At 41.1% G+C, this 16,896-nt stretch overlaps 1 protein-coding gene across 2 annotated transcripts in view; it reads right to left on the bottom strand.

The window, feature by feature from the left end:
- Nucleotides 1-384: 384 nt before the first annotated feature.
- The window catches only part of STOML3 (stomatin (EPB72)-like 3), a 34,186-nt gene continuing 17,674 nt past the window's right edge, over nt 385-16,896 (bottom strand). Inside the window, exons 2-8 of one of the 2 annotated variants that reach the window (XM_011992970.1) lie at nt 14,462-14,546; nt 11,111-11,214; nt 10,957-11,029; nt 6,940-7,022; nt 4,659-4,862; nt 2,871-3,005; nt 385-1,510 (exon numbers count right to left, since the gene is read on the bottom strand). In XM_011992970.1, the coding sequence (XP_011848360.1) occupies nt 1,286-1,510; nt 2,871-3,005; nt 4,659-4,862; nt 6,940-7,022; nt 10,957-11,029; nt 11,111-11,122 (732 nt within the window). In that variant the 5' untranslated portion in view covers nt 11,123-11,214; nt 14,462-14,546 and the 3' untranslated portion in view covers nt 385-1,285. The remainder of the gene's footprint in view (nt 1,511-2,870; nt 3,006-4,658; nt 4,863-6,939; nt 7,023-10,956; nt 11,030-11,110; nt 11,215-14,461; nt 14,547-16,896) is intronic. The other variant, XM_011992969.1, reaches the window with a different exon arrangement.

The following is a 16,896-nucleotide window of genomic DNA, read 5'->3' as shown; positions in this document are numbered from 1 at the left end:
GACACTACAGTAGGTGCCTGGACTTCCAAAACCTGAAAGTTTGGTGTTGAAATCAAAAAGGAACTAGAGTGCTCTCTCCCTTTGGCTCACACTTCCTCAAAATAAAACTTGATGATGTTTAGGAGCAAGGACTTTGGACTGAGACATGGTTTTCAGTCCTAACCCAGCACTCACTAACTGAGGAAACTTGGCCACGTGATTTAGCCTCATAACATCACTTCCTTACCTGTAAAATAAAGATATTTCTTGGCATCCCTAAAGGGCTGAGCACAGTGTAATACAAAGACGGTCCAAAAATAATAACTTTTAAAAATTCTAGCCCATTTCCCAAAACTGATTCCAAAAAGAAATTGCACCATGGCAATGAAATAACCTCCCACAATGTAACTTTTGCAATTCATTTCTATTCTATGCCTTCTTTGTTTTTAACAGGTTATTTGGCAGGTGGGGGAGGGGATGTGGATAGAGTTCACAAACATTCTCGATTACCTGTGGCTCCTGGGACTAAGAACAGAGTGAAAACATGCAATCCCCAGGGTGGGGCTCCTCAGTGGTTTCAACCAACACAACCTTTCCAAGCATTCTCCCTTGTAAGTAAATAAGTTGACAGGAGCTGGCTGCTTTCATGTGCCCTGTGCCACCCTCTGACACTGGTGCTGGGAGGTGGAGAGTTGGCCACTCCCTGCAGGACATGGAGCAAGAGACCTGGACTGTGGGCTGAACGCAGTTTGCCTTGTGGCACAGGGGACAGGTCTGAGCCTAGAAGTTTCCATACTTCTTTTGTTCTTAACATCAAAATCAATCTGTTTTCAGCATTGTGGGGTTTGATTGCAACCATTGGAGATCTAGCAAATAACTACTTCGGAGTTATAAAGCAAATATACAGTGTAAATATGAGGCCTATGTTACTTTATAAATTATCTGGAGCGCCTCATACAACAGTTAAAAAGTAATTCTGAAACATTAGTCACAGTCACCCAATGATTTCTTCTCATATTACCAGAAAGTTCCTGCTATAAAGACAGAGACTACCACTAATTAATTATGTAAGAATATTATAAAGTTGATTATGGTCCTAAAAATAAAAGTAATATACAGGTCTCATTTTTGCTTTTTTTTTTTTTTTCTCCATATAGCCTCTAGAGCTTTTTCCTGCCAATACTCTTCCATCTGTGGAGTTACTGTTACATGAACAGTGTTGCAATTCTCTCCGTTTCTAACTGCTGGCTTCTCCATAGGAATAGACACCACTCTCTATGCAGTAACTGGCTACCGCAAGAGGACCTCAGGCTTTATTTGGAAGCTTCTTGTGATTATCATAGCTGACCCCACCAATGCCCTCTAGTATATTCATGGGCAGAGGAAACACAATTGTAGAATTCTTCTCGGTGGCTACTGTGCTCAAGGTCTGCAGGTAGCGCAGCTGGAGAGCTATGGGAGACTCAGCCAGCACCATGGAGGCTGACTTCAGGGATTTGGAAGCATTCATTTCTCCTTCAGCTGCAAGGACCTGAAATGACAGAAAAAAATCGTTCAGAAATAAAACTTTACACTGTAACTAGTGCTTTCTTTTTCTGGGTCTGTATTGATACCCCTCTCCCCAGTCCCCATGTTGCCACATGTGTTTCATCTACTTCTTTGGCCAGGATAAGAGTTTCACTTCCTAACGTAATTAGAGAAATTCAAGGAGGTTGCAGGAAGCAAGGAGTTATATTTTACAAATGACAGGTCCCTAGATTTTATTGTCAAACAAAAATAAAAGTACTCTCTTGAATACAAGTGAATACTTGGCACCTACCCTACTAATGCCTTGAAGCACTTTGGAGCCTCACTACTTGCTGCGTTCATTTTCAGAGACGTCTGAAATTTAAGGCCTCTAACTGACGTTTTTATCATTTTTACTTATCTTAGATGTTTTTAAGTTCATTCTGTTGCCACTTTGGTGTCGTTCTTACAAACCGAGAATTGTTTCTAGTTCTCTTGGCTCTTGATTACAAGTAGCAATAAGTGCCAGCCTTGTAACACTGGCAGTCTCTTAAGTACATCACTCTTTGGAGCTCTCAGACTGTCCAAGAGTGATTCAGCTGCCCTATCTGTGGCCATCTGCCCATGTGAAAAAGTGATCTCTCTTCTTTCATTGCCGAGTCCCTTCTTGGAAGCTGCTGGAGCTTAGCAGAAAAACCAGAGATGAGTCAGAAATGAGTCAAAGAAACGCCTTCATCAGCTAACAGGTAAGTTTCCAAAGAGGATACACACAGGCTTGAAAGCCCAGTTGGTTTCTGATACTTCAGGAAAGCTATCCACACAGGCCTGAAAGCCAGAATCTCAACAGATACAAGGACATTCAGAGCCAGGGTACACTTCCGTTTTGTAATTCTTACCTGGATTGTATTTAATTGCCCCCTTTTATTCCAGCAACATTTAATATATAAGAACAACCATGCGCAAAAGACAGGTTCCATGTTGGCTACATTTAAGTCACCAGCTTTATGAAAATATAGGTTTCTTAACCCACTCGAGACTGCTTCAAGCCTGGGTTTGAATAAGGCTTGGAAATTGGTATTCTGTTTTGTTTTGTTAAATTCTCCCCAGGGAACACTGACATGCGGCTGGAGTTGGGACCCTACTTGGCTAAGTCGCTCAGTATGTTACTGAGCGTCCTCTTAACGCAAGACCTGCTACCTAACTTCCTCAAGGTACAGTAAGCTGCTGGTTACCTTTTAATTCAGGGAAAATTCTCAGTAAAACTGGGAAAAGAAACCATTTCTTATGAAAATAATTGAGAGACCCAATCTTCGGTTCAAGTCCTATCCTTGTTGGCCCCAATGCTAGGCGGTTCTCCCTCCATGTGTGAACTGCACAGCCCTCACCTTGGCTCTGGCTTCCCGGGTGGCCTCAGCCTCAGCTGCCATGGATCTCTGCAACTGCACAGGAATCCGAACATCTTTGATTTCCACTCGGGCCACCCGGATCCCCCACAGGTCAGTGGCATCATCAAGTAAAGTCTGTTTCCAAATCAAAAGAAAAGACTAATAAGAAAGACAGGTGATATGATGTACGTTTCTGTTATGTTTTATACTTGCAAGATACATTTTTCTTTCTTTTCTTTTTTTTTTTTTTTTTTTTTTTTTGCTGCATTTACAGCATTTGGAGCGAGACAATTTGGGAAGAGAATAAGAGTTAACCTTCTTATTGATCATTTTCTGGAATTTAAAGTGAATCTCATGGCAGACCTTTTAGTGGGTGTCCATCAGCAGGATCTATCCCAAAACCATTCCCAAGGAGGTATATGAGATCCGTCTAGATTTGAGCAAATATCCCAAATTTGCTTGTCGCTGGTATCAAGCAGGCAGCAATGAATGGGTTTCTCAGACAGACGTGGATTTTGCCTTGGCTCTGCCATTTGCAGTTGTGAATCATCGGGACAGTTACTGAACTTATCTGGCTCTCAGTTTTCTTACCTATAAAAGGTTTTCTTTCAGGACTGTTATTAGATTTGGAGACAATGCATATAAGATATCTCTCAGTACCTAGCAATGACTCAGTGCATACTATTATTGGGTCCTTTTCAAGATATTATTTATCTCACGCTGTTTAACTTCTGCTCTATGGCCAGCTTTAAAGAAGAAGCAAGGCATATTTTTCAAGGCAGAAGCAGTAAATTCAAAGATACGCTTGTCTTTGTAAAAGCTTAAAACCATTGAAGATATCTTGCTGGTCATCCTGGAGAAGATGAATGTCTTGAGAAATGGTAGGATCAGAAGGATAGCTCCCCTAAAGGGGTAGGGGCAGAGATCTCTGCTACCAAATAGCAAGAGATCCCTCCCTTGCCTTTCTGTGATCCCTGCAGGACACTGAGAGATAGTGACACCTCACAAGAAGTCAGTGACCTGGCTGTGGATGGGATACCTTTGAGTTGTTAAATTCATGGGTCACATATAAACAATATGGAGAATTATCATGCAGAACTCATACGGCCTCATAAAAGCTTGGGATCTTTCCTCTACCTTAGGGACTAGAGGAGAGGCCAAGAAGAACCAAAGTTGAATGTCTTTATATAATTAACTTACAGAAAAGAAGCTCAGAATCCGATTGATCCAAGAAAATACAGAAGTATTCTTGTTCATAAACTCGTGTGTAAGAGATGAGATCAATAGCTGTTACATCTTCATTGATATTATAATTATCATTACTATTAATGTTATTAGTGATATTGATGGTATGGTGTAAGAATTTCTAGAGATGACAGGTCTATGGTGTCTCAATTGAATTTAACTTTCACACTATTTAAATATATAGGCTACCTGAGAAATGGCTGCACTCCTGGAGTAATCTAAGCTAAAAATAAATCTGATCTCTAACTTCTTCAGAAAAGACTACTGGTAAGATGTTAATTCGTAATTTTGAATTCCAAAGAAAATGGATAAGGGGCACAATTTCAGCAACTGCCTTCTTGCACTCAGATATTTAAATATATTTCTTGTGGTAACAGGTGAGTGAAATCACAACGGAAGCTCACCTCTAGAGCAGTTGTCTGTGTGTGAGTGTGTGCAAGCATGCATGTGGTGGGGATGCTTTGAACTGCTGATACTTCATCATCACTAATAATTAAAATCAATGAGTTAAAGATACAGGCTATTAGTTCACGGTATCTTTACCTGGATGCTATGGGCGATCTCTTCTCGTCCAGCTAAAATCTGGGACAAGGTCTGTGTCCCTAAGACATTCCTCAGAGTGGTTTGAGCCAGCAGAAATGTTGCTTGATGGACATCGTTGACATTAGCCACTGCCGAGACAGCACTATAGACTCTGTAATAGACAACTCCATCTACCTGAGTAGTCACGGAGTCTCTGGTGAGGATCTGTCGAGTAAGAACAGGGCAAAATCACTTATTTATGACTTTCACCACTGCTGACAAAGTGACAGCCAGCCCAAGAGCCATCCTCCACAGAAGGAGAGCAGTAACGACAACTCATGCTATAGTCACCTAAAACCTGTTCTGGCTTGGATAGAATATCTTCCCAGCTGATACGCAATTCCTCTAAAGCTGTCATTATACACCCCTGTGACTTCATCTTTAAGAAGCTTTACATCCTATAGGCAGAAACCCTTGACTTGACATCCTAAGGACAGGCCCTTCCATTTTAAATGTAACAGTACAGCCCTTCTGTCATTCTATTATCTTCAATTTTCTAAGCAGAGGTAGAACACTTGTTTCCCTGATACCTGTACTCTTTGGTTTTCAGTTTTTATCAGACTTGAAGCAGTGTATCTTAGAAAACATAGATGGCACCAGAGACCATGTAAAGAAATATCGATTCAGCTCTATGGAGAGGTTCAGCATCAATCATTCTGAATAATGTGACAGAATGTTTTGGAGCAAATGAGAGATTTCTGGGTATACTATGGAAGCAGAACCTAGAACTGTCCATTAGAGAGCCAGAAAAGTCCCTATTAAAGGTCACTTAAGCATCCCAACCTCTCCTGACTGCAGCTGAATTCTTTTTTTTTTTTTTTTTGAGACGGAGTCTGGCTTCGTCACCCAGACTGGAGCAGTGGCACAATCTCTGCTCACTGCAACCTCCGTCTCCCGGGTTCAACTGATTCTCCTGCCTCGGTCTCCTGAGTAGCTGGGATTACAGGTGCACGCCACCATGCCCAGCTAATTTTTGTGTTTTTAGTAGAGTGGGTGCTTCACCATGTTGGCCAGGCTGGTCTTGAACTCCTGACCTTAAGTAATCCTCCTGCCTCAGCCTCCCAAAGTGCTGGGATTACAGGCATGAGCCACCACATCTGACCCGGGGCTGAATTCAAAAGTAAGTATTCTGCAGTTCCTAAGTGACATGAAGACATCATGTTTGAGTCCTGGTTGAGTTTCCTGAACCAGACAGAAGAAAAATAACATATATTTATAAATGTGGATTTTCTGTCTTCTTATCACCATTGCCCTCCCATATCCTAGGTCCTGCATTTCTTTTCCTCTAACCTGAACCACTTTGGTTATGAGAGGGTGACATGATAATTAGTAACTCTGTTCCTCTTCCCTATTGCTGAGTTACTGTTTTGGTCATTTACTTGTAGTACTTCAAGAATTAAAAGATTTATGTGGGCTGGGTGCAGTGGCTCAGGCCTGTTATCACTGCACTTTGGGAGGCCGAAGCGGGAGGATTACCTGAGGTCAGGAGTTCGAGAGACCCGTCTGGCTAAGTTGGTGAAACCCTGTCTCCACTAAAAATACAAAACTTAGCTGGGTGCGGTCACAGGCATCTATAATCCCAGCTACTTGGGAGAATCGCTTGAACCCGGGAGGGAGAGGTTGCAATGAGCCGAGATTGCACCACTGCACTCTAGCCTGGGCGACAAGGGTGAAACTCTGTCTCAAAAAAAAAAAAAAAAAGACTTATGTGAAATACAAACACGAGTGGGCCCTGACAGCCTCTTCTCTGTCCTTATGCCTGCCCCTCTATTGCACCCAAACACAGAAATAATTTAAAGTCAAAAGCAAATGGTACTCATGTGGATATTATGAAAAATTCTTCGGAGAGGGTGATAGAGAGGGTGGAATCAAAAACAGCCACTGCCATCCATCTGCCCTCTGTCAGATTCTATTCAGCTGTTTTATACAGTGTCTGTCTGTCTCTTTCAAGCTTCTGCTCTGTCATTCTCCATCTCAGCTTTCCTGCTGACTAGTTCTCTGCTGTCAGGCTTTCTCACACCAGGCCAATTCTAAGTCTCCTTGCTCTTGGCTTCATTCTCATTTGGCAAAACAAATTCTTGGTAGTTTCAGGAACCACCAAGGGCAATTCAAGTAGGTCTCTGGGGGTACTCAGCTCACCTTCCCTCCTGTAGTTTAAAAGTGTACTATAAAGTTGTAATTGTCCGTACAATAGGGAAAATACACCTTTAATTTCGAGCGACATATCCTTAATCAGTACTACCTCTTGTGGAGGAATGTTGCAAGTAATTGTTCGGAGGTCAACTTTGACAAACACATCTATGCATGGCAGAACCAGGATCAAACCTATGAGGAAAAAAAAAAAAAATCAGTTTAAAATGTTGCTCTATTGCAAATAACTACAAGTAGTCTCATAGCAGTGTGGTGCATCACTTACATGGGGCGATACATGTTTCTCAGATGATCTTCAGTATGAACACGTGAAACTCTGAGGAAAATGATTTCATCCTCTAAGTCAGTGACTAAGGAAAAGTAATTTCCTGGGAAGTAAAGTCTTTTGGTAAGAAGCTAAAGATCCCTGACATTTAATTTTGGTTTTTGTTTTTAAAACAATCTGCTTCTACCCAAGTGTTTACTTTGACATTAATTAAAAATAATATTCTGACCAATTGTGAAAAGCACCTTTGGGACAAGTGGGAAATTTGAACACAGAATGCATATTAAAAGATTTGTTAAGGCCGGGCACGGTGGCTCATGCCTGTAATCCCAGCACTTTGGGAGCCCAGGGCGGGTGGATCATCTGAGGTCAGGAGTTCAAGACTAGCCTGGCCAACATGGCAAAACCCCATCTCTACTAAAAATTAAAAAAAAATTTTTTTAAATCAGCTGGGCACAGTCATGCGTGCCTGTAATCCCAGCTACTCGGGAGGCTGAGGAAGGAGATTCGCTTGAACCCAGGAGGCAGACGTTGAAGTGAGCTGAGATCGTGCCACTGCACTCCAGCCTGGGCAACAAGAGTGAAATTCTGTCTCAAAAAAAAAAGAAGAAGATATTAAGGTGTTCTAGTTCACTGTCCTGGTTGTGATAATGGCATGTGTCTTAGTCTGTTCAGGCTTCTGCAACAAAATACTATAAACTGGGTGGCTTAGAAACAACGGAAGCTTATTTCATATAGTTCTGGAGCCTGGAAAGTCCAAGATCAAGGTGCATATAGATATAGTGCCTTGTGAGGGCTCATTTCCAGGTGTATAGATGGTCATGTGGTGTCCTGAAAGGGACAAGGCAGGTCTCTTAGACTTCCTTTACAAGGCCGCTCGTGAGGATGACTCCCTTATGATCTAATTACCTCCCAGGGGCCCCATCTCCTAATATCATTACACTGGTGATTAGCTTCAACCTATGAATTTTGGGAGGACACAAATACTCAGACCACAGCAGCACGGTGTTAATAAAGTCCTTATCAGCTAGATGCACAGACTAAAGTGTTTACAGGTAAAATGACATGATCTGGTATTTTGTATTTGCTCTAAAATACTCCACCAAAAAATATTTTGGAAAGTAGTTTCCTTATAATAAAGATACTCACGTAACAGATTCAAGTAATAGACTTTTGACTTTGAATATCAGTGGCTGCCAACATTCTCAGTCAATTTAAATAGTAATGAAGGATTATTGAATTAAAATCTTCCCAGGGTCTCACATTCCTCTAAATCAATGTATTCCAGGATTAACAGTTTCTCCATAGCCATGATCTGATTCATGTACAATAGCATTCTCCAGCTGTAAACACATCTACTTCTTTCTGATTTGTGGGGCATTAAGTTGGGGCTGGGTCAGGGAAGGATGGGCATAAGAAAGCTCATTAGAGGACCCTGGGAACTCTTAACATTACCCTGGTGCATGTTGTTCTTTACTGTGAGAGGTACAAAGATTAGAACCACAAGGCATGTCAGCAAGATGGGGACACTAATCTATTTCCATTAATCAAGAAAGCTGTGCACTATTGGTTTGTTTTCAAAACAAAGGGCAGAAACCAGTTCTGGAGCCAAACACCACGTAAAGGGGTGGCAGTATCCGCAAAATACGCTGCTAAAGTGCTTTATTTCTTTTGGCCTCTAAACCTTACTGCCATTTTTGGTGCCAGGTCACTGTGGTTAAAATCATGGACCTGAGAACTAGACAGAGTTAAGTCCCAGCCCTACTACCTAGTAGCCTTGTGACTAGGGAAAACTCACCTAACACTTCGGTTACCTAATAGATATAAGCTGGTAGTGAAGATTAAGCCTGATTCAACATGATAATGAAATAAAGTACTAACCACAGCGCCAGGTATGTGTTAAATGCTCATGAAGTGTCAGCTATTATTCAAGAATAATTTACAATTTATAAAAGTGGAAAGGTTTTCCATTAGCAATTTGGCTTGTTTCCCTCTTGTCCTTTATGACATTCTGAGGTAACTCATTACCCCAGAGACAGGTATGACGAGAGTTGTTATCCTGAGACATTTAATGGTGAAATCTTCAGGGAAAATTCATTTAAAAGTGACGTATTTTTCTCTAGAGGCCTCAAGTTCTGGCTGTTCTGCTTCTCTTGGATCCAAAATTTATTTTAACTTATAATCTTAGCCCCACCAGGTGGAACAGAACCAGGAAGAAGTTAATCTTGGGCTGTTATACCTCAGTTGAATGATTCTTGCTTTGCCAAACTCATGAGAACATCTTTAATTAGTTTTTACCTTCTTTTTCTTAGGTCCTTTATGAAATTAGACAAGTAAGATTATGCTTGAAATGGTTGTTGGGTGCGGTGGCTCATGCCGGTAATCCAGGCACTTTGAGAGGCCAAGATGGGCAGATCAACTGAAATCAGGAGTTCAAGACCAGTCAGGCCAACATGGTGAAACCCCATCTCTACAAAAATACAAAAATTAGCCGGGCATGATAGTAGGTGCCTGTAATCCCAGCTACTCAGGAGGCTGAGGCGAGAAAATCTTTGAACCTGGAAGGCAGAGGTTGCAGTGAGCCGAGATCACGCTACTGCACTCCAGCCTGGACAACAGAGCAAGACTCCGTTTCAAAAAAAAAAAAAAAAAAAAAAAGGCCAAGAAGCCTCCTTCACAAGTTTCTCCTCTTGAAGTTTCCCGTACTTTTTTATATATTAACAGATCCATGGCTTATGGCCAAGGGCAAAGCACACAGAGCATCACGATGCTTAGGAAAGTTCCTACCCCAGAGACCTCCCAGTTGCAGAGAGAACAATTTATTCAAACAAGCCATAACAGGGACAGAAAGCAAATGTTATCAGAGAAATATAGCTAGTAACGATTGCTTTTCCTGTGCCTTCTAAGACAGTGCTTTTGGTAGCCCCTCATTTCCAGAGTATTAGAATTAATCCTATGAAATTGCCATGTTTGGGAGTCAAAACAAAGTCAGCAATTTCCTATGGTTCAACTACATATATGCTCAGAGAAGTTACAAGCATTAAATCAATATCTTACTTCAGGGAGTTTTAGTACCTTATAGTTTTAGTATACACCCCAACTGCTGACAAAAATAAGAAACAACAAACAAATAAAACCACCTTCTTTTGTAACATGACTATTTGGAATATTTTCTTTTTCAAGATGGTAAAGAAAGGATGGAAATAAACACTATACTATTCTAGATGTTAGAAGGCCTGAAAGCTCATCTTTATTTCTAACTATAAGGATAATCTTAGATAATTCGTCAAACTTATGTAGGCCTCATGTTCTTTATTTTCAAAACCAAGGGATTTGGCAAAAGGCATCGTACAATGGTTTCCAGCTCTATCTTTCTATGCATCTACTTGCCATGAGAGGAAATTACCTTTTGCTTTTCACTTAGTCCTTTTCAAAGAGTAAGCATCAAACACCAGCTCTCAATATACTCTCGTTGAGTAACTTAATGGTCTACGTTGGCCATTTACTTTCCCTCTTATTCTTCCCACATTCTCCTGGTGGTCCTGGTAATAAGTGACATTCAGCCAATGTAACCAGAGCCACCCTTTGCTCACATTCATTGAATCTCTCAGAGGGAGAATTAGGAAGCCAGGCCAGATTTCCAGACTCTCAAACTGGTGGTTATTCCCACCAACTTGCATGAAAAGGTGGCATTCTTCTGTTGTACCAAAAGGCAAGAGAGCCAGCTTCCAGCAATTTTTCTTTGACTCTTAATAGGCACCACCAGGAAAAATATTGAAGGTGGTAGCAGTAGCATTAGGTGTCCCTGATCTTTGTTAGAGGCAACCACAGCGTCATTCATACCTGGCCCCTTGGCTTTGTCAGCTTGGATGCGTCCCAGACGGAATACAACAGCACGTTCATACTCCTTAATGATCTAGGAGGTTAAGGGAGAACGTTTAGTCCTAATGGTTTGTCAGTTCATATAGAGAGCCCAGTTTATGTCCCAGGGTGTTACCTTTAAGCACATCCATATGGAGATGGGGAAGGTAATGATCACCAACAGGAAAGAGAGGGAAAACAGGAGCCAGCCGCATACACCAAGCCGTTTACTGTTGACACCTAGGAAATGAGAAGGAAGCAAGTCTGTAACCAAAGTGGTTCTTTAAAAAGCCACCCAGCTGCATGGGTGTGGAACCTATCCAGACAGCTGGCCAGGCCTGATGTGGCTGAATAGGAAACCTAAATCCATTTACACCATGAATGTAGTTACACACACACACACACACACACACTCAAATGTTTATTCAGGTTTTTAAAAATTAAAATGAACTTATTCCTTCCAAGAAAAATCTCATAACAATAAGCAGAAATTATTATTATTACATTTTATAGGGTTGCTCTAGTTTATTATTCTCAAAACACAAAAACAGTGGTTCTCAAAATATAATCTGTGGACCATCCACACCAGAATCATCAGATGTCTGGGTCCTGTGAATTTTCAAGGTAAAATTCAAAGCACCCTCTAAGGCAGGTAGGTAGGTACTATTATACCCAGAGGGACACAGTGTGGCACATGGAAAAATATCCTGAAAACTCCTGAGGTATGAGTTTTTATGTGAGCTCTGTCACTTACCAATTCTAAAGCATTAGGATAGAAGACCACTCGGTCTCTGGGTTTCTGTTTCTTCATCTGTAGAATGGGGTTAGAAGTTACCCACCTTAGAGAATTTGATGAGGATTAAATAAGATTACTTTTATATGGCTCCTGGGCCATACATTAACATCTACAGTTTTAAACAGGTATTCTACTATTATTTCCATTTACAGATGAATATGTATTCCAGGGACTTGTTGTCAGATGTTGACATTTGCCATTTCTAACTTTTCATAAAAGTTTTGTTATATTGGCTCATCACATAAGATCTCTGCTTGCTAATCACACATAATGATAGCAAGTGCATTTTGGCTTTATGAATATTGCTTTGCAATAGGATGAGACTGAGTTAAAATCCTACTTCAACCACCTAAAACTCTGTAGCATTAATTACATCAATTATATAATTTCTGATGTCTCTGGATTTTTTTTTTTTTTTTTTTTTTCTGAGACGGAGTCTTGCTCTGTCGCCCAGGCAGGAGTGCAGTGGCACAATCTGGGCTCACTGCAAGCTCTGCCTCCCAGGTTCACTCCATTCTCCTGCCTCAGCCTCCCAAGTAGCTGGGACTACAGGCGCCCGCCACCACACCCGGCTAATTTTTTGTATTTTTTAGTAGAGACGGGGTTTCACCATGTTAGCCAGGATGGTCTTGATCTCCTGACCTCGTGATCTACCCACCTCGGCCTCCCAAAGTGCTGGGATTACAGGCGTGAGCCACCGCGCCCGGCCAGGGATTCTTGTTTGTAAAATAAGCAGGTCTGGCTGACTCTTTTAATTTAGCATTCCTTATAGTCACCATTTTACCTCCTTTAATTATTTTTATTTTTTTGAGACAGAGTCTCATTCTGTCACCCAGGCTGGAGTGCAGTGGCGCAATCTCGGCTCACTGCAACCTCCACCTCCCAGGTTCAAGCAATTATCCTGCCTCAGTCTCCTGAGTAGCTGGGATTACAGGCACCTGCCATCACGCGTGGCTAATTTTTGTATTTTTAGTAGAGAAGGGGTTTCGCCATGTTGGCCGGGCTGGTGTCGAACTCCTGACCTCAAGTCATCGTCCTGCCTTGGTCTCCCAAAGTGCTGGGATTACAGGCACGAGCCACTGCACCCAGCCCATTTTACCTCCTTTTAAATCCTTGTTCCTCCTTGTTCCGTTCTGCTTGACAACCACCCCCATTCTCATCCCCAATATCTCCTCCAGCTGATTTATATTCTCCATACACAAGCACTAGGACTAGATATCCCCAGCCAGCTCATTCTACAAACGCTGTATACTGTCTCTATCTCAGTCAATGCCTTCACCATCCACCCTGTTGCCCAAGTTAGGCAGGTCATCATTTCCTCTTCCCTATCCAATTGCAGAAAGTCACTAAACCTAAATGACACTACCTCAAATCCATCCTCGGTTACCCATTTTACTGCTACTAATTTTTTGAGACCTGAGCCAAATTCATGAATATTTAGGAGAATTCTGGGCTTTTGCTCTTATAAACAACGCTTTGATGAATGTTTTTAAATGTGTGTTTTGGGGCACTTGTGTAGGATAAATCCCTAGTAGTAGAAGTGTTAGGTCATACAATTTTGATAGATGATAAATGCCTTTCAAAAAGTTTGTACCAACCTCCACTCTCACCAACAGCATAGATGTGCATATTCACACATGTCCTGTTCTCCTTAAATCATTCCAACCTTCTCAGTCATTACATTCTGATAGGTGAAAATCACCACATTTTAGCTACGTATTTCGTATTAAAAACTTTTGAGTACAAATGGCCTTTTATAGGCTCCAAATGCATATAAATATATATTCTGAATAATAAGGGCTTGCCTGAATACTCTGAAATTTAAATTTCTAAAATATCACCTCCCAAAACTTTGGACCCACATGGAGGTGAATCAAACTATCATTACACAAGGTGGAAAGACACTTTATGCATTCTCATAGAATCTTTGTCAAATTTTATTAGTGCTTTTTTAGTATTCATGACAGAGCCTACAGATGTACATTCTCATTGAAAAAAAAAATTTAAGCAACACAACTAAAGTCCCCGAACCATCCTCTCCTCAGTCCCGCTTTTATCTAGAGAAGTTCTATAGTTACTGGTTTGGTGTGTATTCTCTATAGACCCACTCCTATGTATTTACATACATATATCTACATTTAGAAAATATTGGCTTTGATTTATAAATTTTATTTTGTGATAAATGGCATTACACTGTACCCACATTTCTACTTTATATCATGTATAGATTTCCATGGCATTACCTACTCATCTACCTCATTCTTCTTTATTGTTGCATACTATTCCATCTTACACCTGTGTCTCAGTTTACTTTACCATTCTCCTATTTATCATTAAGGTTATTTGCAATTTTGCCTATACAGACACAGCTGTAATAGCTGTGCTTATACATATCTCACTGGGCTAATATGCACCTTTATAAAATCTTGGTAAAACTATTGTGAAAGCAGCACAGTTCCTGCCACGTTTGGTGTATTTCCTCCCTCCTGGCACTGCAATATTTGGTATTCAGAAACCTTGGGGTGTTCTGGGGCTATGACTAGCAGCACAGCATGCACTGGCAGCTGGGGCTCCAACAGGACACCAACTGTGCTTAATGCCCGGAGCCAAGCCCTGGACATTTCCAAAGTAGACACAGCCTTAACAACAGCTGCATAAGCAAGTGTTTGTCATGGAGAAAATCGCACTGACCTACAAGCTCGCCTCTAGAGTTCCATCAAGCCCTTGCATCATTACATGTGCACACGAGGCTCAGCTCCGTTAGGTAATAGACATGCTGCCAGAGACAAGAGAAGAGAATGTGACCATTCTTCCAAGAGTTACACGGGAGCATTAGAATCACCCAGGCCGTGGCTTCTGGCAGAATTGGTGGAGCCTGCGGTCTCATTAGCTGCCAGTTAAAGTGGAGCTGTGAGTGCTGCTGTCACCTTCCCTGCAGGCTCCCAGCTCAGCCTTGGGAGCATGCACAGCCGGGAATGAGACCATACAGAGCAACTCTTCCTGGTAGCCTGTCTCTCTCCCCACTCGCTCCCACAGTTGAAACTAGGATGCTATACTGAGAGCAGCGTTTGAAGATTACAATTCTGACTGAAGGGATATGCTAGGATTGTATTATTAAATACAAAGATCTTCAGAAATTGCCCTACTTCAAGCTATACAAGGCCCTGAGGGGATGATGGAAGGAAAAGGGGCTGCACAACACCTTTGTTGGTCACTAAGTGACGACCACATTTGATCGTCTGTTTGAACCAAATCCACAAACGTGTGTATTCTCTGGACAACTGTCACATAACCATAAAGCCACCATCATATGCCTACTTCCTAGTAGAGAACTGGATTTTGCTGCCCCCAACACGTTGCCCCTGGTTTTTTCATTCATTTAACAAATATTTTATCAATTCTATGCCAAAAGCTGTGCTGGAGAATAAAATGGGAAACATGCCTCCAAGAGTTCCAATCTATTAAACTCTTTTTCTACTACAATGCTGTGGTCTTTCTTTATGCAGAGGGCAGGAAGAATCCCTTGGGCGGTTACGGAAACAATGGAAACGGATATGATACCAGGTTAATTACTCTGCTGCACTTACTTCTAGGAAGTCTGCAGCTGGTGAAACATGTGGAGACTTCCCCCTGTGTGCGGCTGTAACAACAGCAGCAAAATATTTCATCAATACCTTCCTTTCCATCTGCAAAGAAAAAGGTAGAGCCATAAGCTATGAAAGCTGAGGCCCAGAGCCACTGACAAGAGGAGAGGCACCCATTAACTTCAGCTGGAAGGACTTAAGACGTAACCAAGGCCAACCCTTCATTTTGCAACCAGAGAACTTCATGGTTTATTTAGTGTTGCCTCCATCATCTTAATCTCCCATTAGGTAAGGTGACAGCCACAGATTCCACAAACTGACAGTGGTGGTGTCTACCTTTACTGACTTAGGGAGTGAGGCAAAGCCAAGGTTCACTGGTAGAGGCACATCCTCAGGGCATTATTCCTGGTGCTTAGATACAGCTCTTTACACCAGGGGAGGCTTAAATACCCTTTAGAACCAGGGCCAAACACTCAAGGCGAGATTGGCTACGTGTGTGAGCCGGGAAGTAGGAGAGAATGTTCTGTGTCACTACCCCCACTTAAATGATACTAGAAACAGGAATGAATTATAGTCAATAAAACAGGCTAGGTGACCTGGTTGTTTATTTCTCAACTTCAGCTTGGTCAAGAGTATTTAAATATTAGATCAATACTACCTACAATATTTTATCTCAAGTCTGTGTTATCATAGTCTTAGTTTCTTAGCAGAAATAACTGTTTAAGTATTATGACATGATTTTAAACAATCAAAATAGGATGATGTACATTACACATCACAAAAATGAAAGTCAAAACCACCATTAGATTCCAGTACGCAGCTACCAGAATAGCAAACATTAAAGACTGGCAAAACCATGTTTAGCAAGTTTGAGGAGCAACTGGAGTGCTCAAATGTGCTGTTGGAAGTTAAGTTGGTACAATCACCTCAAAAACTATTTGGAAGTGTCTACTAAAGCTAAACAGGTACCTACTTTATGACTCAGTATTCAATTTCCAACTAACACCTGAGAGCAATGACTACTGATGATAGTGAAAAATATGTTCAACAATGTTCATTGTCATTTTATTCACAGAAGCCAAGATATGAAGTTTGCCCAAATCCATCAACAGTAGAATGGATAAATGAAGTTGTGGTATATTCATATTCAAAGGAATATTACTTAGCAAGAAAAAAAGACGAAACTACTGCTATATGTAAAATATGGATGAATCTCAGAGATATAATAGTGGGCAAAAAAACCTTAAAGCGAATCTCAGCTTGACTAAACTTTAGATGGGCTTCTTCCTGACTCTAGGCCCCTAATCTCTCTTTTCTTAGGGCATTTTCTTAAATAAAAAATTAAATAAAACAGAAACAACAAAAACAAAATTGTCATTATAAATTCTTTTTTCTTTGTTTTAAAAATATGTTTATTTTTTATTGTTTCATTAATGGGATATACTAGCTTATATAAACTCTTTCTCTGCCTCTTTGTGATTTAAATCTTTTGAAAAGCCTCTTGCCAGTTTCACAACCCACGACTAAATTTCTCAAGGTCTC

This window comes from Mandrillus leucophaeus, unplaced genomic scaffold (genome assembly GCF_000951045.1).
Source record: "Mandrillus leucophaeus isolate KB7577 unplaced genomic scaffold, Mleu.le_1.0 Scaffold421, whole genome shotgun sequence".
Lineage (NCBI taxonomy): Eukaryota > Metazoa > Chordata > Mammalia > Primates > Cercopithecidae > Mandrillus > Mandrillus leucophaeus.
Note: the sequence above shows the minus strand (reverse complement) of the source record. Positions and strands in the feature narration are given on the sequence as shown.